The following is a 26,108-nucleotide window of genomic DNA, read 5'->3' as shown; positions in this document are numbered from 1 at the left end:
TGTAACTCAGGACCAGTACAGGATCAGTAATGTATGTACACAGTGACTGCACCAGCAGAATAGTGAGTGCAGCTCTGGAGTATAATACAGGATGTAATTCAGGATCAGTAATGTAATGTATGTACACAGTGACTGCACCAGCAGAATAGTGAGTGCAGCTCTGGGGTATAATACAGGATGTAACTCAGGACCAGTACAGGATCAGTAATGTATGTACACAGTGACTGCACCAACAGAATAGCGAGTGCAGCTCTGGGGAATAATACAGGATGTAACTCAGGATCAGTAATGTAATGTATGTGCAGTGACTGCACCAGCAGAATAGTGAGTGCAGCTCTGGAGTATAATACAGGATGTAACTCAGGATCAGTAATGTAATGTATGTACACAGTGACTGCACCAGCAGAATAGTGAGTGCAGCTCTGGAGTATAACACAGGAGGTAACACAGGATCAGTAATGTAATGTATGTACACAGTGACTGCTCCAGCAGAATAGTGAGTGCAGCTCTGGAGTATAATACAGAATGTAACTCAAGATCAGTACAGGATAAGTAATGTAATGTACACAGTGACTGCACCAGCAGAATAGTGAGTGCAGCTCTGGAGTATAATACAGGAGGTAACACAGGATCAGTAATGTAATGTATGTACACAGTGACTGCTCCAGCAGAATAGTGAGTGCAGCTCTGGAGTATAATACAGGATGTAACTCAGGATCAGTAATGTAATGTATGTACACAGTGACTGCACCAGCAGAATAGTGAGTGCAGCTCTGGAGTATAATACAGGATGTAACTCAGGATCAGTAATGTAATGTATGTACACAGTGACTGCACCAGCAGAATAGTGAGTGCAGCTCTGGAGTATAATACAGGATGTAACTCAGGATCAGTAATGTAATGTATGTACACAGTGACTCCACCAGCAGAATAGTGAGTGCAGCTCTGGAGTGTAATACAGGATGTAACACAGGATCAGTACAGGATCAGTAATGTAATGTATGTACACAGTGACTGCACCAGCAGAATAGTGAGTGCAGCTCTGGAGTATAATACAGGATGTAATTCAGGATCAGTAATGTAATGTATGTACACAGTGACTGCACCAGCAGAATAGTGAGTGCAGCTCTGGGGTATAATACAGGATGTAACTCAGGACCAGTACAGGATCAGTAATGTATGTACACAGTGACTGCACCAGCAGAATAGCGAGTGCAGCTCTGGGGTATAATACAGGATGTAGCTCAGGATCAGTACAGGATCAGTAATGTAATGTATATACATAGTGACTGCACCAGCAGAATAGTGAGTGCAGCTCTGGAGTATAATATAGGATGTATCTCAGGATCAGTACAGGATCAGTAATGTAATGTATGTACACAGTGACTGCACCAGCAGAATAGTGAGTGCAGCTCTGGAGTATAATACAAGATGTAACTCAGGATCAGTAATGTAATGTATGTACACAGTGACTGCACCAGCAGAATAGTGAGTGCAGCTCTGGAGTATAATACAGGAGGTAACACAGGATCAGTAATGTAATGTATGTACACAGTGACTGCTCCAGCAGAATAGTGAGTGCAGCTCTGGAGTATAATACAGGATGTAACTCAGGATCAGTAATGTAATGTATGTACACAGTGACTGCACCAGCAGAATAGTGAGTGCAGCTCTGGAGTATAATACAGGATGTAACTCAGGATCAGTAATGTAATGTATGTACACAGTGACTGCACCAGCAGAATAGTGAGCGCAGCTCTGGAGTATAATACAGGATGTAACTCAGGATCAGTAATATAATGTATGTACACAGTGACTCCACCAGCAGAATAGTGAGTGCAGCTCTGGAGTCCAATACAGGATGTAACTCAGGATCAGTACAGGATCAGTAATGTATGTACACAGTGACTGCACCAGCAGAATAGCAAGTGCAGCTCTGGAGTATAATACAGGATGTAACTCAGGATCAGTACTGGATCAGTAATGTAATGTATGTACACAGTGACTGCACCAGCAGAATAGTGAGTGCAGCTCTGGAGCATAATACAGGATGTAACTCAGGATCAGTAATGTAATGTATGTACACAGTGACTCCACCAGCAGAATAGTGAGTGCAGCTCTGGAGTGTAATACAGGATGTAACACAGGATCAGTACAGGATCAGTAATGTAATGTATGTACACAGTGACTGCACCAGCAGAATAGTGAGTGCAGCTCTGGAGTATAATACAGGATGTAATTCAGGATCAGTAATGTAATGTATGTACACAGTGACTGCACCAGCAGAATAGTGAGTGCAGCTCTGGGGTATAATACAGGATGTAACTCAGGACCAGTACAGGATCAGTAATGTATGTACACAGTGACTGCACCAGCAGAATAGCGAGTGCAGCTCTGGGGTATAATACAGGATGTAGCTCAGGATCAGTACAGGATCAGTAATGTAATGTATATACATAGTGACTGCACCAGCAGAATAGTGAGTGCAGCTCTGCAGTATAATATAGGATGTATCTCAGGATCAGTACAGGATCAGTAATGTAATGTATGTACACAGTGACTGCACCAGCAGAATAGTGAGTGCAGCTCTGGAGTATAATACAAGATGTAACTCAGGATCAGTAATGTAATGTATGTACACAGTGACTGCACCAGCAGAATAGTGAGTGCAGCTCTGGAGTATAATACAGGAGGTAACACAGGATCAGTAATGTAATGTATGTACACAGTGACTGCTCCAGCAGAATAGTGAGTGCAGCTCTGGAGTATAATACAGGATGTAACTCAGGATCAGTAATGTAATGTATGTACACAGTGACTGCACCAGCAGAATAGTGAGTGCAGCTCTGGAGTATAATACAGGATGTAACTCAGGATCAGTAATGTAATGTATGTACACAGTGACTGCACCAGCAGAATAGTGAGCGCAGCTCTGGAGTATAATACAGGATGTAACTCAGGATCAGTAATATAATGTATGTACACAGTGACTCCACCAGCAGAATAGTGAGTGCAGCTCTGGAGTATAATACAGGATGTAATTCAGGATCAGTAATGTAATGTATGTACACAGTGACTGCACCAGCAGAATAGTGAGTGCAGCTCTGGGGTATAATACAGGATGTAACTCAGGACCAGTACAGGATCAGTAATGTATGTACACAGTGACTGCACCAGCAGAATAGTGAGTGCAGCTCTGGAGTATAATACAGGATGTAACTCAGGATCAGTAATGTAATGTATGTACACAGTGACTGCACCAGCAGAATAGTGAGTGCAGCTCTGGAGTATAATACAGGATGTAACTCAGGATCAGTAATGTAATGTATGTACACAGTGACTGCACCAGCAGAATAGTGAGCGCAGCTCTGGAGTATAATACAGGATGTAACTCAGGATCAGTAATATAATGTATGTACACAGTGACTCCACCAGCAGAATAGTGAGTGCAGCTCTGGAGTCCAATACAGGATGTAACTCAGGATCAGTACAGGATCAGTAATGTATGTACACAGTGACTGCACCAGCAGAATAGCAAGTGCAGCTCTGGAGTATAATACAGGATGTAACTCAGGATCAGTACTGGATCAGTAATGTAATGTATGTACACAGTGACTGCACCAGCAGAATAGTGAGTGCAGCTCTGGAGCATAATACAGGATGTAACTCAGGATCAGTAATGTAATGTATGTACACAGTGACTCCACCAGCAGAATAGTGAGTGCAGCTCTGGAGTGTAATACAGGATGTAACACAGGATCAGTACAGGATCAGTAATGTAATGTATGTACACAGTGACTGCACCAGCAGAATAGTGAGTGCAGCTCTGGAGTATAATACAGGATGTAATTCAGGATCAGTAATGTAATGTATGTACACAGTGACTGCACCAGCAGAATAGTGAGTGCAGCTCTGGGGTATAATACAGGATGTAACTCAGGACCAGTACAGGATCAGTAATGTATGTACACAGTGACTGCACCAGCAGAATAGCGAGTGCAGCTCTGGGGTATAATACAGGATGTAGCTCAGGATCAGTACAGGATCAGTAATGTAATGTATATACATAGTGACTGCACCAGCAGAATAGTGAGTGCAGCTCTGCAGTATAATATAGGATGTATCTCAGGATCAGTACAGGATCAGTAATGTAATGTATGTACACAGTGACTGCACCAGCAGAATAGTGAGTGCAGCTCTGGAGTATAATACAAGATGTAACTCAGGATCAGTAATGTAATGTATGTACACAGTGACTGCACCAGCAGAATAGTGAGTGCAGCTCTGGAGTATAATACAGGAGGTAACACAGGATCAGTAATGTAATGTATGTACACAGTGACTGCTCCAGCAGAATAGTGAGTGCAGCTCTGGAGTATAATACAGGATGTAACTCAGGATCAGTAATGTAATGTATGTACACAGTGACTGCACCAGCAGAATAGTGAGTGCAGCTCTGGAGTATAATACAGGATGTAACTCAGGATCAGTAATGTAATGTATGTACACAGTGACTGCACCAGCAGAATAGTGAGCGCAGCTCTGGAGTATAATACAGGATGTAACTCAGGATCAGTAATATAATGTATGTACACAGTGACTCCACCAGCAGAATAGTGAGTGCAGCTCTGGAGTATAATACAGGATGTAATTCAGGATCAGTAATGTAATGTATGTACACAGTGACTGCACCAGCAGAATAGTGAGTGCAGCTCTGGGGTATAATACAGGATGTAACTCAGGACCAGTACAGGATCAGTAATGTATGTACACAGTGACTGCACCAGCAGAATAGTGAGTGCAGCTCTGGAGTATAATACAGGATGTAACTCAGGATCAGTAATGTATGTACACAGTGACTGCACCAGCAGAATAGCAAGTGCAGCTCTGGAGTATAATACAGGATGTAACTCAGGATCAGTACTGGATCAGTAATGTAATGTATGTACACAGTGACTGCACCAGCAGAATAGTGAGTGCAGCTCTGGAGCATAATACAGGATGTAACTCAGGATCAGTAATGTAATGTATGTACACAGTGACTCCACCAGCAGAATAGTGAGTGCAGCTCTGGAGTGTAATACAGGATGTAACACAGGATCAGTACAGGATCAGTAATGTAATGTATGTACACAGTGACTGCACCAGCAGAATAGTGAGTGCAGCTCTGGGGTATAATACAGGATGTAACTCAGGACCAGTACAGGATCAGTAATGTATGTACACAGTGACTGCACCAGCAGAATAGCGAGTGCAGCTCTGGGGTATAATACAGGATGTAGCTCAGGATCAGTACAGGATCAGTAATGTAATGTATATACATAGTGACTGCACCAGCAGAATAGTGAGTGCAGCTCTGGAGTATAATATAGGATGTATCTCAGGATCAGTACAGGATCAGTAATGTAATGTATGTACACAGTGACTGCACCAGCAGAATAGTGAGTGCAGCTCTGGAGTATAATACAAGATGTAACTCAGGATCAGTAATGTAATGTATGTACACAGTGACTGCACCAGCAGAATAGTGAGTGCAGCTCTGGAGTATAATACAGGAGGTAACACAGGATCAGTAATGTAATGTATGTACACAGTGACTGCTCCAGCAGAATAGTGAGTGCAGCTCTGGAGTATAATACAGGATGTAACTCAGGATCAGTAATGTAATGTATGTACACAGTGACTGCACCTGCAGAATAGTGAGTGCAGCTCTGGAGTATAATACAGGATGTAACTCAGGATCAGTAATGTAATGTATGTACACAGTGACTGCACCAGCAGAATAGTGAGCGCAGCTCTGGAGTATAATACAGGATGTAACTCAGGATCAGTAATATAATGTATGTACACAGTGACTCCACCAGCAGAATAGTGAGTGCAGCTCTGGAGTATAATACAGGATGTAACTCAGGATCAGTACTGGATCAGTAATGTAATGTATGTACACAGTGACTGCACCAGCAGAATAGTGAGTGCAGCTCTGGAGTATAATACAGGATGTAACTCAGGATCAGTAATGTAATGTATGTACACAGTGACTCCACCAGCAGAATAGTGAGTGCAGCTCTGGAGTGTAATACAGGATGTAACACAGGATCAGTACAGGATCAGTAATGTAATGTATGTACACAGTGACTGCACCAGCAGAATAGTGAGTGCAGCTCTGGAGTATAATACAGGATGTAATTCAGGATCAGTAATGTAATGTATGTACACAGTGACTGCACCAGCAGAATAGTGAGTGCAGCTCTGGAGTATAATATAGGATGTATCTCAGGATCAGTACAGGATCAGTAATGTAATGTATGTGCACAGTGACTGCACCAGCAGAATAGTGAGTGCCGCTCTGGAGTATAATACAGGATGTAACTCAGGATCAGTACAGGATCAGTAATGTAATGTATGTACACAGTGACTGCACCAGCAGAATAGTGAGTGCAGCTCTGGAGTATAATACAGGATGTAACTCAGGATCAGTAATGTAATGTATGTACACAGTGACTGCACCAGCAGAATAGTGAGTGCAGCTCTGGAGTATAATACAGGATGTAACTCAGGATCAGTAATGTAATGTATGTACACAGTGACTGCTCCAGCAGAATAGTGAGTGCAGCTCTGGAGTATAATACAGAATGTAACTCAGGATCAGTACAGGATCAGTAATGTAATGTATGTGCACAGTGACTGCACCAGCAGAATAGTGAGTGCCGCTCTGGAGTATAATACAGGATGTAACTCAGGATCAGTACAGGATCAGTAATGTAATGTATGTACACAGTGACTGCACCAGCAGAATAGTGAGTGCAGCTCTGGAGTATAATACAGGATGTAACTCAGGATCAGTAATGTAATGTATGTACACAGTGACTGCACCAGCAGAATAGTGAGTGCAGCTCTGGAGTATAATACAGGATGTAACTCAGGATCAGTAATGTAATGTATGTACACAGTGACTGCACCAGCAGAATAGTGAGTGCAGCTCTGGAGTATAATACAGGATGTAACTCAGGATCAGTAATGTAATGTATGTACACAGTGACTCCACCAGCAGAATAGTGAGTGCAGCTCTGGAGTATAATACAGGATGTAACTCAGGATCAGTAATGTAATGTATGTACACAGTGACTGCACCAGCAGAATAGTGAGTTCAGCTCTGGAGTATAATACAGGATGTAATTCAGGATCAGTAATGTATGTACACAGTGACTGCACCTGCAGAATAGTGAGTGCAGCTCTGGGGTATAATACAGGATGTAACTCAGGACCAGTACAGGATCAGTAATGTGTGTACACAATGACTGCACCAGCAGAATAGTGAGTGCAGCTCTGGAGTATAATACAGGATGTAATTCAGGATCAGTAATGTAATGTATGTACACAGTGACTGCACCAGCAGAATAGTGAGTGCAGCTCTGGAGTATAATATAGGATGTATCTCAGGATCAGTACAGGATCAGTAATGTAATGTATGTGCACAGTGACTGCACCAGCAGAATAGTGAGTGCAGCTCTGGAGTATAATACAGGATGTAACTCAGGATCAGTACAGGATCAGTAATGTAATGTATGTACATAGTGACTGCACCAGCAGAATAGTGAGTGCAGCTCTGGAGTATAATACAGGATGTAACTCAGGATCAGTACAGGATAAGCAATGTAATGTACACAGTGACTGCACCAGCAGAATAGTGAGTGCAGCTCTGGAGTATAATACAGGAGGTAACACAGGATCAGTAATGTAATGTATGTACACAGTGACTGCTTCAGCAGAATAGTGAGTGCAGCTCTGGAGTATAATACAGAATGTAACTCAAGATCAGTACAGGATAAGTAATGTAATGTACACAGTGACTGCTCCAGCAGAATAGTGAGTGCAGCTCTGGAGTATAATACAGGATGTTACTCAGGATCAGTAATGTAATGTATGTACACAGTGACTGCACCAGCAGAATAGTGAGTGCAGCTCTGGAGTATAATACAGGATGTAACTCAGGATCAGTAATGTAATGTATGTACACAGTGACTGCACCAGCAGAATAGTGAGTGCAGCTCTGGAGTATAATACAGGATGTAACTCAGGATCACTAATATAATGTATGTACACAGTGACTCCACCAGCAGAATAGTGAGTGCAGCTCTGGAGTATAATACAGGATGTAACTCAGGATCAGTAATGTAATGTATGTACACAGTGACTGCTCCAGCAGAATAGTGAGTGCAGCTCTGGAGTATAATACAGAATGTAACTCAAGATCAGTACAGGATAAGTAATGTAATGTACACAGTGACTGCACCAGCAGAATAGTGAGTGCAGCTCTGGAGTATAATACAGGAGGTAATACAGGATCAGTAATGTAATGTATGTACACAGTGACTGCTCCAGCAGAATAGTGAGTGCAGCTCTGGAGTATAATACAGTATGTTACTCAGGATCAGTAATGTAATGTATGTACACAGTGACTGCACCAGCAGAATAGTGAGTGCAGCTCTGGAGTATAATACTGGATGTAACTCAGGATCAGTACGGGATAAGTAATGTATGTGTGTGGGGCGGCATTGTGTAGTACCACAAGTTATCAAGAATTGCTGTTGAAAGGACCCTCATGTTCTTCTGTATTGTCCCTTTTATGCCCTGTGCACACAATGCAGTCTTTCTTGCGGCGGCCTGGCTGTATGTACCGCCTTTGCTCTCGGAGGAATGTGCTGTCGGTCTGATTTTGGATCACGTAGAACAGAGTAGGACGCAGGAAAAGAACGAGCCTTGTTTTACTATATGCGATTATCACTGTAAGTCTTTCTTCTGCACAACTTGATATCTTATTTCCTATTTCTTGTAGATGTCGGAGCAAGAAATGGATGAAGTCATCTCTCGTACCACTCATCGCGAAAGCCGGGACCCTGGAAGTTCTCACATCGCAGGTGGGTCAATAATACCCTAATCACCACCAATGTCACGAGGAGGCGCCGGCTCGGGGGTTCACATTTATACCTTGTGCAATAAAACTTTATCAGGAAGTCTCTTAACCTTAGTTGCCATTTTTCAATCTCTCTGTTTGCTGTTCTGTCTTCAAGAATGTTTCTATTCTCTGACAACAAGCAGAAATCTTGAGAATGAAGAAGAATAAAAAAAAAACGTGATTAGCCGGTTGTGTAATTGAGTGTTTAATAATTGTATATTTTGTTAAGAAGATCTTTGGGAGGAGGTGGAAGGAATTACTGCTACTTCTACATATGGGAGGGAAGAATTGTAGGACTTCCCCAGGATGGAAAATGTATTTTCCAATGTTTCTTTATACATTGTGTTGGTAAAAAGCTTTTGCCTTGTCTGTCACCTTTTTGCTATATAATATGTAATGATTAGCTGCAAAGAAACGCTGCAGCAAGTGTTCAATTTCCCTACAGCTCCCCCACGTGATAAATTAAGCATTACACAATTTTCATTATAATCTGTGCACTTAGTGGATTTGTTGGGTCCTCCAAGGTGGGAGATACTCTTTTAAAAGTTAGGCTATGCTCACATGAAAATCCTCTTAAAAATTTCATGGAAAACTCTTCTTATTAATTTCTATGGGAAATCCATTTTCCCATTCTTTTGAAAACAGTTTTATTTTTTTTCCCCTAAAAGTTTTTGGAAAAAAGAATGTGCATATCACTTTTTTTTTTAAAGTAGATCCTGAAGGGAAACCTCGCAAAATGAGGCACTGTCCAATCATAAAAACTGTAGGGGAACAGTTGTCCAAAACTCTTCAAAAAACCTAAAACTTCCCAAAAAGGAAGCATTTTGTGAAGCCTTTTCTGCTTGAAAAATTAGTGTTTTTGGCCGTCTCAATAAACTCCACCTGCACGTTGCCCAACTCTCTCATCCTGTTAATCAATAGTTGTCTGGAATAGGAGGTTTTATGAAGCAGACAACCCCTTAAAGCCCAAAGTGAACAGTTTAGTTTTTATCAAAATGGAATCTCATAAATGTACTTTTTCTCCTTTTACTTCTGTTATCTGATTTGCTCCTTGTATGTTATACGTTCAATAAGAATTTTCAGCAAACTAATCCTCAGACAGAGGCCGTCCTATGTCTGGTTCTCATCTTATTACCACTTTGTCCTCAGGCCTCCATTCCAAGAGTCCATCTCCGACTGTAAGACCAAAGCAAGGAGACGGGCAAGCGCCGCTCAGCTGGACCATGAAACGTTTCCTGGAGCCGGCCAGTCGGGTAAGAACACAGATAACTACCATAGACAGGTTCTTGTGTTTTCTTTGTTATTGAGAAACAAGATAAAAACAGAAATAATTTATTTTTGTGGTTATTTCCACAATGGCAATAATATTTACAAAGCACAATATCTTCATGAGTGTTCATATACAGTATAATCCCTACATACAGCATTTTTTTTTGTACCTTTTGTGTCTTTTTTTCATCATTTGCCCCTAGCGCATCCAGCTTCACATAGCTGGTATTCCGCTAAAACTACATTTTCTAGCAGCACCCTGCTTCTTCCTAGTGCTGCAGGTCCCTCCCTCTGTTCTCCTATGTACTGCATGGTAGAATTAGGTGGATCTCAAGATGGACTATTTTTATTTCTGTGGATGAGGTGACCATTGATAGTTGTTAATGTAATGACTTCAACTCACTTTTTGAATAATATTCATTACATTTACACACTCCATATTTCATTGGGGATCTTCAGAGTATGATCATGCTCTCTGCTATTTGCGTAAGAGAGCTCGGCATAGCATAGCTGAAATAGATTACAACACGGCTGTCAGGGCAATGGGGATGTCGTGAGAGGATCTGGAGGATGTTTTATTAGTTGAGGTCACAGGTGCATCTGTTTTTCATGAATTACATAGGGTCTTTAGTTGCAAAAGTAGCTGGTATCATTGGGATCTTCAGCATAGCATAGCTGAGCTGTGCTACATCCGGCTAATATTTTAATATGCAGGGTCATTAGGTGCATGTGCACATGCTCAACCGAAAACATTAAAGCGCTAGAACTACTAGATAACGGATCCAGTGGAAATGTAGAGTAATGATATTCTCGGGGAGTGATGGCTGCAAATTAGTGCAGAATTAAAAATGGGTTGTATTGGCACCCATGATTACATTTATATCTACAGAAAACTGAGACCACTTTATGACTTTGGGAATAACCCTTGAACATTTTATTTGTGATAAACTATTTTAATTTTTTTTTTTTTTTATCAAAAATATTTTTTATATTTTTTGGGAGGTGGTTGGGGCCTAAAGTTGTGATAATGGAGTGCTTTATAATACATAGTGTTTCAGATCATTACTTCTTTTTGAGTTGCATCTGAATCGGGAGTGGTGAGGTGACAGCTGGAGCTTAACCCTCTGGTAAACACCTTAAATGCAGAGGTTGTTATTGATTGTGGCATCTAAGGGGTTTAACTGTTACGATTGATCCTTGTATTTGCATCTGTGACAGATGTGTTCTGTTCAAGATCTTACGAGTACAAAAGGCCGTACCCACAAGATCGTTATGATGTACAGATTGGGGTTTGCGTTCCCCCAGCTTTTTATTATTTTGGCAGAATAAATGATCCCCAAATCCTCCTCTTTTGTTGCTGTAAAACCAATGTATGTGTGCTCAAAGACTTGGCTTATAACACTGCCCCTTCATTGTTAGGATCATGCAAATTTGAGCAGTCAAACTCTCTCCGATTTCAATAACGATAAATTCTACCAATATACCATTGCTTATTATGGTGGAAAAAAAATACATAGAGTAGCTAAAGTTTTTTTTTTAATATAATTACTGATTAGTATTTGCAAAGTTATGAATCTTTGTAATATACTCCATTACCTTATCTGGCTTTCTTTTCCTAAAAAAATCATGGTGAAAGTGCTGTTTGACCTGTCTTGTTCATGCACTTAGAGTAGCTGTTTTGAACTGCAAGTTTAGCAGATGTCCTCACTTCAGTGTAAACTTCTTTTCTCCTCTCCCCATGCTCAGACATTATTTCCAAAACTCTTTCCCTTTCTGAGCATGGGGGAGGGGAGCGGAGAAGCTGACACAGGAGTACGAATATTTGCTAAAACTGAAGTTCAAAAGAGCTGCTCTAAGTTCATGAACGAGGAGGTTAAAACAGCACCATCGGCATGGAGTCCATTACAAAGATTCATAACTTTACAAAGACTGATCAATAATTAGATGAAGATAAAAAAAAAAAAAAAGTTTATTTCCTCTTTAATTTGTTTTACTTTTTTTTAATCCATTTTTTTTCCAGTTTCTTATATTGCTGTCTATATGCATTTGTATCTGAACTCTAACTGCAAAAATAGTGTATTCTGAATAAAAAGGGAAAAATATAACGAAAAATTCAACATCTGAAATGTAACTCCTGTGACCCATGTCCGGCTTTTTCCCGGCAGGGCTCGGTAAGCTCTGAAGGGGAGCTGTCCCAATACTTCTCGCAGGATGCCCCCAGCCAGTCCTCTTTATCTGACACCGTGGTGACTGGTTCTAGTGACGAAGACCAGCTGCGAGCGAGGAGCACGAGCAACTCAATGGAGGACAACACTGCTCCTTTCACTGCTGCCAGTAAGATTTCCTTTTCCTTCTAAACCGGCTTTGTCTGTGAGCTGATTAAATCTGCCATGTCCTATATACCCACACCACACCTGGCATCCGGTCATCTGTGATACGCCAGGCTCCAAAATGTGTTCTAGCCTCTATACAAACCTCTCACCTCTTCATGCCCTTACATACAGCCATGGCGGCATATAACATGGAGGGTTTGTCTAGTAGACTGCCACCTATATTGCCATTTAGAGGGTCTCCTGGGTGCACAAGCAACATCTGCACCTCCTTTATGCACTATTTGGTAGTAAGGGATAAAGTGGTTGTTTAACCTTATAACCAGTCATATCCTTAAGAATTACAGCAGCAGGAGAAGAGTGAGCTGGATATGTTGGTGGAAGTGACCGGGATTATGGCATGGGGCAAGGCTTTACGTGACGGGGCAGTGTGTGACTTGACGGGGCAGTGTGTGACGTGACGGGGCAGTGTGTGACGTGACGGGGCAGTGTGTGACGTGACGGGGCAGTGTGTGACGTGACGGGGCAGTGTGTGACGTGACGGGGCAGGGCTTTACGGGGCGCGGCGTGACGGGGCGGGGCTTTACGTGACGGGGCAGGGCATGACGTGACGGGGCAGGGCTTTACTTGACGGGGCAGGGCATTATAAGTGGTATAGAAGTAGGATCAGGCTCCACAGCGGCTCAGAGGGCTTCAGCTATATGAGTTTGCAGTGACTTGTCTACTAATTTGATAAAGAGAAGACTTTTGTGCCATCATCTTTTAATGCACGATCTCCTTAAAGAAAAAAAAAAGGAATTCGAACCAAAAATTAAATTAAATTTAGAATGATCGAGACTCCAAATTCCTTTCTGAAGTCCGTGACTGAGATGTGTGAGTCACGCTCACATTTGCGAGAGTCCGGGCACGAGAGAGGCTGCACATGTCACAAGTGTCGAAGAGAAACAGTCTCCAAAACTTTTAGGAATTCTACCCCCAATTTTGAACGAATGGAAATTTTGATTTCACCATTTGAATGATAAAACTCCTTGTAGAATATTCACGGTGCTCGCCTCCTTCCATCTTACAAATGACATGCGTCCAATGCTGTGAGCTGGAAGGGGCCCTCTCGTAAATTAAGAGCGCTCCACGAATTGGACATTTCCCCGGATTGCACAATTTCTGGATATATTTTCATGGAAAAAAAATCTTCTTGAAATGCTTTTTGTCTGGGTCTGCGTGCTGCCGCCAGACTCATTTACTTTTTCAAGAATGTCTGTATGAGAACAGTCAGACAATACGACCATAAAAATAAATAATGGTCCAAAAACTTTTAGCAACTTTATGTAAATTTAAAATTTAGGTCATGAATGACACTTAAGGGGGTTGTCCACCTTTTGTCCAATTTTTTTTCTCTCCCTTAAATGCAAGTATTTGGGGCTAAAAAAAATATTTGTTGCAATTAGGTTTCATTACAAATGTTGCATTGTTTGCCTTCTACAGGCTCTTTCTTTCCAAACACATTCAGCTTTGATGTGGTCTGTGGTTGTAAATCAGTGTAGAGGAGCTCAGAAAAAAGACAGATAAGAGTAGCAAACTGTCCTGTCAGAAAAATTAGTGAGCTCACTAACGGATTCTCAGTTTACTCCTTCTGCAGCCTGTAATAGACGATGTAGCACAGACACTATAGAAGGCAAATGGTGCAATTTTTTTTTTTATTGAAACCCGATTGCAAAAATGAATTTTAGAACTAAATACATGCATTTAAATAAAATGGTCCCCAAAGGTGGACAGCTCCTTAACTCTTTTTAAATGTCAGATTTGTACTTTGTGTTCTATAAAAGTTTTTACTAATGTTATTTCATTGATGCAGGAAAGTAGAATAAGTTTAAGGGGTTGAATAAGATAAAATAATCTTTGCAGCATTCATCCAGAAACAGCGCCACGCGTGTCCACAGGGTGTGTGTGATATTGCAACTCAACTGCATTTACTTTAGCTGGGCTGAGCTGCAATACCAAAAGTAGCCTGTGTTCAGGAGTGGCACTGTTTCTGGAAGTGCTTCTTTTTTTTTTTTTTTTTTTTTTACAAGCACTATACAATTTTCTCATTCTAATGCATATGCAAAGACTTCTTCAAAATAATTAATAGGAGTTCTGGAAATCTATAATTAAGAGCATGCCCAGAGCTGATCATTGGTGGTTCCAAGAGTTGGACCCCCACCACTCTGATATTAAATGGGTTTTCCGGTATTAGCTGCAGTTTTGTTTAAAAAAAACCAAACAAACCAACTTTGGTATTCTCACCCTCCCCACTTCCAGTGCCGAGTTTTCACTGATAAACACCTGGTGTCTATTATGGTCTGCAGCACTGATATCATGACTACACCACTGCAGCCAATCATAGTGTCTAGTGTCGTCTACTCGGTCAGAGCCGCTAAGATCAGTTATTGGATGCAGCTCTGTCGATGTGACGTCAGCACTAAAGACAGTAATGGACACTGGGCGCAGTGGTGGAGAATCATGGCTGGACCTGGGGAGGGTGAGTAAATCGCAGTTGTTGTTTTTTTTTTTAGACGAACTGCAGCCAGGGGGCAAGGGTTTTCCGAAAACTGAAAACCTTTTTACTCACCATCGATTTAATATAACGTGGATGACTGCTTTAAATGTTTACGTTTTTTACGTGGGAGGTATATTTTTACTTTTTATTTCCATTTATAATTATATATTTGTTTTTTTTTTGTTTTTTTTACTTCTAAAGGAAATGGGTCAACAAAATGCCAAGGTTCAGCATGCCTATCTCTGAAGAATGGATTATCTCAAATCCCCGGAAACAAACACGTTGCCTCCAGACAGTCCAGCCTTGAAGGAAGTCCTCAATCCTTAAGAAGTCCCTTCCAAAGACAGAGGAGGATTATTTGTTGCGATGATGACGAAGGTAGTGAAGAAGACGATTTTGGTAAAAAAGAGAACAGACGCCTCTGTGATACCAAGAAGAAGAACGCCGATGAGGATTCCGGGATTGTAATGACCACCTCTTCCTTGGATGTCGATGAAGAGATCCAGGCAGACGAACTGCCCAAAAGTACTATCGGTGAGGTGGGGTCATCCGTGTACGGCGGTTCTGTAGAGTCTGAGGATGGCGCTTTGGAACAGGCAGCAGACGTGCATCTCTTTGCTATGAAGTCTTTAGAATACTCCGGTAAGGCTGACGTACGCCCAAATACTTTGGGTATTAAGGACCCTTTAGAAAGTCAGTCTGAAAATAAGAGGTCTCCCAAATTGGAACATAAAGCCGTAACCCGCGTCAAGAGCATGATGAGCAACGCGAACCCCAACTCCTCCAAGCAAAAAAATGAGGACCTGAAACAGTCTCCGAAGCTGACGAAGATGTTCCCACCATCGAAGAAGTCAGAAGAGCTGGAGGTGTCGGGTCGATGTAACACAGAAACTGTCGAGCTTCTATGTAGCGAATATGAGTCTGTTGGTTTAGATCTGGAAATCAAAGAATCTCCTGTAAGAATAATAATCGCTGCACTGAGACTACAAGGAGAAACCGATAAGGTACGCGTGGTCTAGGCGGAGCAGTTCACGTCCATGTTGATGACCTAAAAGTTAAGGGGAATGTGACACCCGAAAATCACATATTACTTCTATCAGGGTTTCTTGTAGTAGTTTTTTATGACTCTTCATATAAAAATCCTGAAATATTACAGTTTTTGTATTGGCAATTGGACATCACACAGTACTGACATTTTCATGCTTTCTGCAGCTCATTTGTCACCTTTGCTGTGTAGACTGGGACATGATCAGCGGGGTTTATGCACATCTGGAAGCTTAGATAGGGCAGGATAATAAACCTATATGTAGAGATGAGGCTCTGTATGTACTGATCCTGAGGTGCATGCTGAAGTATACTACTCCAGAGCTGCACTCTCTAATCTGCTGGTGCAGTCACCTATATGTTTTGTATAATTATTAAGCAGCTGTTCTTTTGTATATTATTATTCCTTTAGGAACCTATGGGAAAGTTGACTCCTGGAGATGAAATTCTGTCCATTAACGGGATTCGTGTGAGTGATTTGTCTTATAAGGAAACCTGCGACTTCGTCCAGTGCTTACCTTCAGCTGTAACATTGGAAGTTCGCAAGCCAATATCAGGTAGATCTCCGCTCGCTCTTATGTATATGCTTTCTATGCATGAAACATTTTCCTTGCATCGGTAAGTCTCGGCGACGCTATGCCATCCGTGCCGCATAGACTAAACTTCTGCCGGGGCCTTGTCCTGTTGTTTCAGGAAATCTCTCTGAATATTCGTTCATCTGGTTTCATTGAATCTTAAGTATTTTTCCTTTCTGGTGGAGAGAGAACAAAAATATTAAATAATTACCAGCAGCTAAGATAATCATTAATAAAAATTGATTGGTATCAAGAAAGGTCAGGTGAGAAAAACCTCAAGCTTTTAGATGTCAATGTTCTTAGCTAACGTTGGAGATGATCGGGAGAATGACATCTGCCTGATTTTCTTGTGATCTTTCTGGATTAGGATTTTACTTGAGATTGTTTTGACAAAAGTAAGTTGGCAAGATGCATTTCCATGACTTGCATCTGTGTGGATATGGTCGATAGTTGCACAACTATTGGAAAAAGGAGGAGAAAGCGGCTCATTGTTCATCAGTAGTTCTTTTTTGCAATTTTTCATTTTTGCCAGTCATCTAATCCCTTCTGCATCTGATATCTATAGAAATCGCCTTATTGGGTGGACATTACAATGTGAAGAATTACCAATGGTTTGTAATCTTAACTGGTGGCAAATGTTCTCCTTGTTACCATCCTTAACCTTCTCCACAACCTGTCATGAATTCTGGGAATGTGTCCACCTTGAGATAGCATCTTGATGCTTTTACCTATATAGGTGGCTTCCAGATGATGGCTTCTACGTTGTTGATGGACATGCTGCTCCTCCATTTTCCAATGGCATCTTTAGATTCCAAACCAGTATCGATAAAATTATTTTTGAAACTTTTTGTGCATTCACCTTCTTTTTTTTTTTTTTTGTTTTAAAGCAATGGTATTTGCATCGTCAGGTGCCGAGTCCACTTTGCTTTCTTTTTTTTCTCCATCTCAATGTCCAACCCTATAATTGTGGAGAGCTTGGCCGTCAGATTTGAGCCATGATTTCCCTTAAATAATGTTGGTAATAAGTCTACGAAATGTGATCCCTGCTGTAATTAGAGGGGAAACCTCCTGTTTGGTTTCCTACAGTCCATATTGTTGGCCGTTTTCTGGCAATTCAGCATTGGTTGCCAGCAATGGTGATAAATATGCTGTTCTGTCTACAGATGGCTGGAAATGTAAATTAAAGTACAGAAACTATGTTCAACTGACCATAATTTTTTCATTTTTTTTTTTTTTTTTACAGCTGTTGACAGGTTGTCTCATATTATTATGGCGACAGGAGCAGACACTAGCAGACCTGACCAAAAAGAATTACCATCGATGGAAAAATTACAAGGATGCGAGACTGTGAACGACTGTCCGATGGTTGATTCTATGTTAAGTTCTTCTGAACTGGCCACAAAGAAGGATAAACACCAAGTCAAGTATTGCTCCTCACCGGGTCACTGTGGTGGCAGTCCCGTCACCAATATCGATGAGTTTATTCTCGAGGTACAAGATGATGGGTCTGTCCCTCAAACTAAAATTAGGCTAAACCAAGGTGACGGCTTAGATTGTAGCGCGATTCCGGAACACGTTATTTCATGTCAACGCGACATAACTCCTCTTGAGCTATCTTGTATGCCTACAAACTCTGCCAGTCCGATGGATGGCATTGCCAACCACCTGGGATTTTCCGTTTTGGACTCCATTCCTTTAGAAAACTCTATAGTTATCAATAAAACCAGTTTAAGTAATTACTGTAGAAATTTGACTGAAGACTTCTCACTTTCCGAAAAATTTGAAAGTAGCTCGATCGATATTTCAACTTCCATGTATGGAGCTGTGGATGACTCCGACAGCGAATCTTTACTGGAAATTCCTTCCGATTCTACGAGTGACATGATTTCATCCCTTCAGAACCAGTCTTTTGTGTCGGAAACTCAAACCACCACAGATTCTGAGGAGGAGCAAATTGAAATATGTTGTGGTTATAAAAAAGAGGATATTGACATTTCCAGGACATCTCCGTTTTATCCACCGGTACATATTAATAGTGAACCTGGACATATGAAACTGGATACCGCTTCTCCTTCTGTCAATGATCTACAAACTTCTAGCCGAGGTTCCATTACTGTAGACCAAGAAGTTCCTGGAAATATGCTAGATCGGACTCTTATAGATACTCAGGAACTCAATAATCATTGTGCCTTAAATGCCGAAGATCTTGGAAAGGAATTAATCAGAACTGGTGGTACAAAGGTGCCTTTATGTAGTGATACTATGGACACTAACACTCCATTTTGTATAAAAGCTCACGGTGTGGTAGATATGGGGTCCTCTCTTGTGGACCATAAAATATCTGATAGAAACGATAATAAAAGGTCCGGTGGTTGTTCTCAAGAATCCATTGGTGTCACCAAATCCCCTTCTACAAGCAAACGCAACAAATCACCTACAACACTTGATAAAGACACAAAGGGCAAAACTGAGCCAAGAGCCAGCAAAAGCTTAGCAATAAAAACCTCAAATGTGGAAAACAAGGTAAATAATAATGCTGCTGCAAAAGTACATCATGAAAACAAGAGGTCTCTGGGTAGTAACTTTGAGGTACTTAGTGCTCAGATGCCTAAACCAGGACCCAAACTGAAAGGTCTCTGCATTAAAAGCAGAAACAGACCAAACACTGATCAAGGAAAACCAAGGACTGAAAGTTATGACTGCAGAAAATCATCTCCGCAACCATCACCTAAACTTCTTCCTAAGAGGTCCACCATGACTGATGTCCTCTCTTCTCCCAGAGAGACAGCAACCAGAAACTCCAAAACTTATGAGAATGATCAAAAGTTGAAAAATGTTCTGCCTTTGTCTAAAGCTGATTCTTCTTCAGGTTTAAGCCCCAAGTCAAATACTCAATCCAACGAAAAGTCAAATTTTAGAGGAGCAAAGAAAAGTCCACTTGAAGGACGGCAGGAAAATGGCTCTTTAGTAAATATTTCTAGTTTAAATATGGAAAAAGGTCTGGAAAATGGAGAAAAGATTCAGGGAGCAAGCACAAATAGTCCCAGCAGAAAAATGGACACAGTAGGTGACAGCAAATCGAGAAGAAGCCTAAATGGACTTTGTAGGAACCTCACTGCATCCAAAAAGGCGACGCAGCGTGTTGCTTCTCTCGCACTTAGCGAAGATCAACTGGAAAGCCAAGATATTCAACGTACATTCATGGAGGTAAAATTATCACCTTCGCTGTGCAGCGGACTCCAAATGTCTTGTAAAAATGACTTTGTTAATAAAAGTGAAATTTCCAACAATAGGGAATTTGCTCTGGTTTTCAAATCCCCCAAACACAAGTCAGAGATGAACTTTACGGAGAAGCCACCTAGTGGGTCCAAATCCGTGACAAGAACTTATTCCATGCCCTTACAACTACCTAATATCTTGGACCTGGACGTGATGCATGGAAAGGAAAGTCTTGTAGATGATCTTCTGGTTTCACCAACGTCAGATCAAAGTATGGATGACTGCATCACTGAAGATTTTTCTAAAGCCATTTTAGAGAAACAAGACTCTAAAGTGAAAAACTCCTTAAGAAGCGACGTGTTAAGAACGATCAAGAGGAACTATTATTATGAACTTAACTGGCCCCATGAAACGGTGTCATCCCTGACCGTCAAGCAAAGGATCAAGTCATTTGAAAATCTCGTAAATTTTGATAAAAGCGTCATGAAAGTGATTGAAATTAACAACGCTCCATTTTCGAGTAAACCACCTCTAAGTAGAAGATCTTCCGGTTCGGTGACACTCAATTCACAATCCAATGACCACACAAAAGTTTTGAGACGTAGTTTAAGTTCTTGTAGTGACAACCAAAGTGAAGTGTCCTTAGCAGCGCAAATCAAAAAATCTCCATCAAGTGTGGCCTTAACTTATACCGAAAAAATGCCTGTAGACCCTGTTAAGGAAGTTCCTGTCCCTGAACCATCTAGGACCGAAAAAACAGAGCCATCTGTACAGGCTGTGCAGGTTAGGAAAAGCAGGACAACTTCAAGCCATATACGGCCATCTTTGTCTCGTTCTAAGCTGCGAGAGTTGAGAGCATTGAGCATGCCAGACCTTGACAAGCTGTGCAGTGAGGACTTCTCTGTAGAATCGAAATCCCCACAGTATAAAACAGAACTGGAGATCAAGCCTACAAGAAGCGATGCATTGTCTGCTCGGATAAGATCTCGGGACAATAGCTGTGGAGCCGCTGAGTATGACAGTGAAATGGTGCAGGACGGGGAACTCGCACGAAGATCCTGGTCAGTCAGGTGAGACATGTCTGAATATGAGAATCATAATTCTATATAGGTAGGAATGGGAGATCATCCAATGGGTCAAAAATGTTCTTGGTCAATGGTGACAACCAGTAGTGGGTTATAAATTCTATAGCATTGGTTACCAACATTTTTTGAATGGTAAACACGCCTGATTATGTACTTACATCCAGCTCCCTATATATATCGTTCAGTTGTCCTCAGGTCCATGGATTTTATGTGACTTTTTTTGCATGGAGATGTAAATGTACCCAGTGACGCATCGATAAACCCATTGGCATGGGTATGAACCTCACACCCGGCACACCTATCTGTCCTTTGATACACCCCCCTGCTTCTACTTACTGAACAGTTTTTCAGATATTCCTTTTAAGACTGCACAAAAATGCAACAAAAAAAAAAACACAATTGACATTTTTGAAACTGTATTTTATTTCTACAATTTTTTCTTTTTAAAACCACAATATTTTCTTTAAAGTGGACCTATCATCAGTCAAGGTGTAGGGCAAGTAGGGTTAGCCTTATTGGCAATTTCATCAATCTTTAGGTATTTTTCTCATGTTGGGACAATTTTTTTTACTTAAATGCATCTAATTCGGTCTAAAACCCAGTTTTGCTATTGGGTTTCATTACAAATTTTGCACTGTTTGCCTTTTATAGCCTCTGTGTTGCTCTGTCTATTGCTGGTTCCAAAATGGTTTAACTGAGCAACATCAGACTGCTACCATGATGGTCTAACGGGGAGTTAGTTACTCTTTTATTTGTCTTTTTCTGAGCTCCTCTCAGCTGATTCTGACCAAAGACCACATCAAAGATTAAACTTTCTCAAGTTGCTAAAAAAGTTGCCCTGAAGAGACGCGTGTAACACTCTGAGGGTCTCCTAGGACTATATCCAATTTGTTTCAAGCTCTTTAACACAAGCACAGCCTTAGTAATTAGAATTGGTGTGAATTTATTTGCAAGTCTCATTCCATCAGCCATGACTGTGGTCTGTGGCCGTTGAACGGTAGAGGGAGGGAGTGCCGCCTCTTACTTGGCGACTTTCATAGTTCTTCTTTGTCTGATGCAACGTCACATGTGCATCACACCGCAACAGGTGGGATAATCAAAAGGAGAACCACGATAGTCGTCAGGTAAGAGGGTACTCCCTATCCCGTCAGGTGGCAACAAACCACTGTCGTGGATGATGTTAATGTCTAAGTGACATCAACATACTTGGCTAAGTGGAAATGGGTGGTAACTGTTCTTTACTGCTGTGCTGTCGCACACTTTCTGTACAGTTTATTCAGTGTTTTTTGGCTGAATCTCCCTATCTTAATGGCTGAGATCTTGACATTTTCTCCCTATCCAGATTCATCCCACAATGGCTGCTGCATTCCCCTGCCTTTGCTTTTATACAGTCTGAGAGAGTGTGTTCTGATTGCTGTGCTATACCATGTGATGTGTTAGCTGCAAAGCCCTCTCTGGCTGATACAATCTTCAGCAACGTGTAAAATTCACCCAAATCACAAATTGCTCTAATTCACCGAACTTGGCAAATACCCAAAAGTTCTATATGCGTGGAATCGATTCTCTCATGTTTTGTCATACTTATACTCCATGTGCCTCCCTGCAGGGTCCGGTCAAATATCTGTACACGACGTATGAACCTTTAATTCAAGGACGTAAAAAATACTTTATAGGGAAATCTGATTCCCCTCCAGTTAACATGTATGAAATTTGGGGACAAGGTTGGCATTAGTGCGTTTTCTTACCACATGGTTATCCCTTTATTGGCGACCTCTGCTCCTGCCTCTTGAAAGACGTACTTAAAAGTATTATTTTCTTCCTTTTTTTTTCTTCTAACTTTTAATGGTTGTATTTCGCCCATTTCACAACCATAAGTGAGTCTTTTAAATTTGGAGCGATCATCAAAGGCTGATTCCAAATGTTTCCAATCACATTTGCAAATAGCCCCGTGACTTTTCTGTTTCTCAATATCACTTGCCCAGACAAGATCCAGGTAAATCATTTTGGAAATCTGCGTTTGGAAAGTCTCTGGCGATGCGATGTCTGTGCCAGGCTGTCGTCCCGTCTAATGATCTGTTTGTGTTTAGCTTGGATCAGCTCATCGTCTCCACCAGGGACCAACAAAAGCTCCAGGCGGTTTTGACTTCTGTAGAATCCAAATCCGATATTATCGCCCTGATGCAAGAGGCGAAAACGCAAGTTGAGGTGAGCGAAGACCATTTTATTCCTACTGCATTTAACATAGAAAATAGACGGTTTTCCGAATATCCATGCAGGTTCTCTATGCCTAAAAGGAGATTTCCACCTCTTTTTTAATATAATTTTAAAAATGCATGCATGGTGGTCTTAAGATAACATAAAAAAACCAAAAGCATCAGATACCCCTCACTCTTCATTACTGCTGTCCACCAGTATCCTCACACCCACTTCTGGCGGGAATGTTACATGACCACTGCAGCCAGTCAGTGACTATTGATTGGCTGCAGTGGTCATATGCTATTTGAGCCAGAAAAAAACAGTGATCTAGCTCTGTCTTCTGGTTCAGATGGTACATGACCACTGGCTACTGAATGGCTGCAGTGGTCAAGTGACATCCGATGCTGAAAGAGAATCCAAGTATACCCACAGGGGTGACAGATGTCCAAATTCAAATGTTGAAAACATTAATGGGTTAACATGTCTAAACTAGCGAACCCCTTAGATGACATTTGTCAAAGGTTAAACAAGAAGCCTTAATCAATGTATGGGGCTTGGAAAAATTGGTTGCCTGATAGTAGATCATCTATTCAATATGTCATAAATGTTATTTTTTATGTCCTGGAGTAAATGCTGCTGTTCTCCTGAATCCGGCGATGTTTTTCTTTAGTTCCTGCTCCTCTCTGTTCCTGAGATATGACCTCCTTTTCCCTGTATATAAATCTAGTAGTTTTAGCCAACTGGGCGTCCTCCTCAAACTCTTCTCTGTGGGAGTCTTCTTGAGGACCACGCCCTCTTGGCTAACAAAACAGATTTATTAACTGGGAAGAGAGGGGGCCATATCTCCGGAAGGGAGAGGAGCAGGAACAAAAAATAAACATTGCCGGATTCAGGAGAACAGCGGCATTTCCGCCTGGTAAAAAATGACTTCTTTATGGCAAGTGACAGGTCCTGTGTATGGGTTCGATGCACCATTGTAAACCGGTTGTGACATTGCGAAATTTAGTCAGTTATTTTTAGTCTGGAAACTTTTCCCAAAAATCTCTCCTTGCAGTTCTCGTCTTCAGACCCCCAAACATGAGGTTGGGTACCATTGTGTTATCACAATGGGACTCCTCTTATAACCATAACGTCCATATTTAGATGTGAGCCCCCAAGTGATCAGCTTTAATTTTTTAGACTGTTAAATTTCCCTGCAGTGCCGCCACAGGTGAAATGAAGTATTACACTGTCCATGTAATATGTGGACGTATTGGGTCCTCCAGCGCAACTAATAAATTTTTGTAGCCACTTCTAGGTTATAGAAGTGGGTCCTGATTTGTGAAGTCAGAGCTGCCTAATCGAGCGTTAAAAAATAGGTTTTCTAAACTAGGCGACCCTACTAACATGTTATTGGAAATGTACCAAGAGGAGGATAGAGTACGAAATGAAATCCCTGCCTACTAGGCCGTCTGGTGGCCGCTCGCACCGCTAGTAATGTTCTTTGGCATATTTGTGGTCAGGGGTGTCTACTGTTTACTTAGGTTGATTTCACCGTCTTTAGTTTTGCGGTTGTAGAAATATCCTAATTGCTTTTTTTTTTTGCTCAGATGAGATGAAATCGCTGAGTGTGTGAGAGTTTTGTTTCTTTTTTGGTACCATATGTATCGCGTTTTCGGGGTTGACACGAGTTCGTGAAGATGTCTGGGTGGTAAGGCATTTCACAATTTATTTGGCCTGTCTAATATTTTAAGAAATCTGTTGATCTTGGGGAGAAGCTGCCAAAAGTTTTCACAGTTCTGGAATTTGTTAACGTGCAAATAATTGATGAATGAAGAGGCGCAGGGTCTCTGCTGACATTATAGGGGGCTAATACCGAAAGCCCATTTATTCTACACTCGCGTTCTGGATAGCTAATGGGAAATCACAGGCGGTCACTGGTCCATCAAGCATGAAACACATGCGGTCCTTGGGAAGCAGTTGTTATATCTGTTTTCTATTTGTCTGGGATTGATAGTAACTGGAAATAAGCAGTAAGAAATGTAATGATCCTGCTGGATCCAGGGGAAGGCAAAAATTATCCTCTTTCCAGTGGATCACCCACTGATAGCCAGAATGGGGGTCTTATGTCCCCTCTTATTCCCTGGCACCAAATCTGCCGCCAGGAGGAGTTGAGTGGAGTAGTCGGCCCCATGGCGCTCCAGTAATGATCTCTGGTAGTGACCAGGACACCCAATCACTCGCTAGTGAATGGAGCGGAAAGGCAAATGTGTGATTGGATGATCTTCCCGGATGACGTCTTGCGGTCAGGGCAGAGCCAGGAAAAAATTGGGGATAAAAATCCTGGTAAATTGACTAATATCGGACATTTACCATACTAACATCACTTATCCAATGGATAAGTGATTATTTTGTAGCCTACAATACCCTCCTAAAACGATGGTGGTTTAAATGTAATGACTTATTTATAAAGACAAATCTTAAATTATTCTATCTTTCATATTGGCCATTGGAGCACACATACTAGGCTGAAATCTCCTGCTTCACTAGTCAGCTTTGCTGTGTAGACTGGGGCCGAGTCAACAGAGGGGAAGGGAGTTGATGACAGCTGTATTGCACTGGTGGAAGACTTGGTAAGGCAGGATAGCGACACTGTATTATACTCACTGATAAAACTGTATGCAGCTCCCATGCCACTCTTTGGCCTTTTTGCACTTCATCACTCCTGATATTACTTCATCACTCCTGGATTGTCTATATACCCTCCTCTATGCAGACAATACAGGAAGGAAGTGTGGGCTCTAATATGGCCTCCTCTATACAGACAGTACAGGAAGGAAGTGTGTGCTCCAATATGGCCTCCTCTATACTGATAGTACAGGAAGGAAGTGTGCTCCAATATGGCCGCTACTATAAAGA

The 26,108-nt window shown here is 41.5% G+C and overlaps 1 protein-coding gene across 5 annotated transcripts in view; it reads left to right on the top strand.

The window, feature by feature from the left end:
- The window catches only part of PDZD2 (PDZ domain containing 2), a 265,174-nt gene that overhangs the window by 216,363 nt on the left and 22,703 nt on the right, over positions 1-26,108 (top strand). For all 5 annotated transcript variants that reach the window (XM_073681359.1, XM_073681382.1, XM_073681375.1 and 2 more), the window contains 7 exons: positions 8,837-8,918; positions 10,106-10,209; positions 12,391-12,559; positions 15,293-16,095; positions 16,548-16,692; positions 17,954-20,999; positions 23,102-23,219. In XM_073681359.1, the coding sequence (XP_073537460.1) occupies positions 8,837-8,918; positions 10,106-10,209; positions 12,391-12,559; positions 15,293-16,095; positions 16,548-16,692; positions 17,954-20,999; positions 23,102-23,219 (4,467 nt within the window). The remainder of the gene's footprint in view (positions 1-8,836; positions 8,919-10,105; positions 10,210-12,390; positions 12,560-15,292; positions 16,096-16,547; positions 16,693-17,953; positions 21,000-23,101; positions 23,220-26,108) is intronic.

Source organism: Phyllobates terribilis, unplaced genomic scaffold (genome assembly GCF_046119375.1).
Source record: "Phyllobates terribilis strain yellow unplaced genomic scaffold, ASM4611937v1 Scaffold_1__5_contigs__length_1240528914, whole genome shotgun sequence".
Classification (NCBI taxonomy): domain Eukaryota; kingdom Metazoa; phylum Chordata; class Amphibia; order Anura; family Dendrobatidae; genus Phyllobates; species Phyllobates terribilis.
The sequence above is the reverse complement of the archived record's forward strand: the minus strand, read 5'-3'. Positions and strand labels throughout refer to the sequence as shown.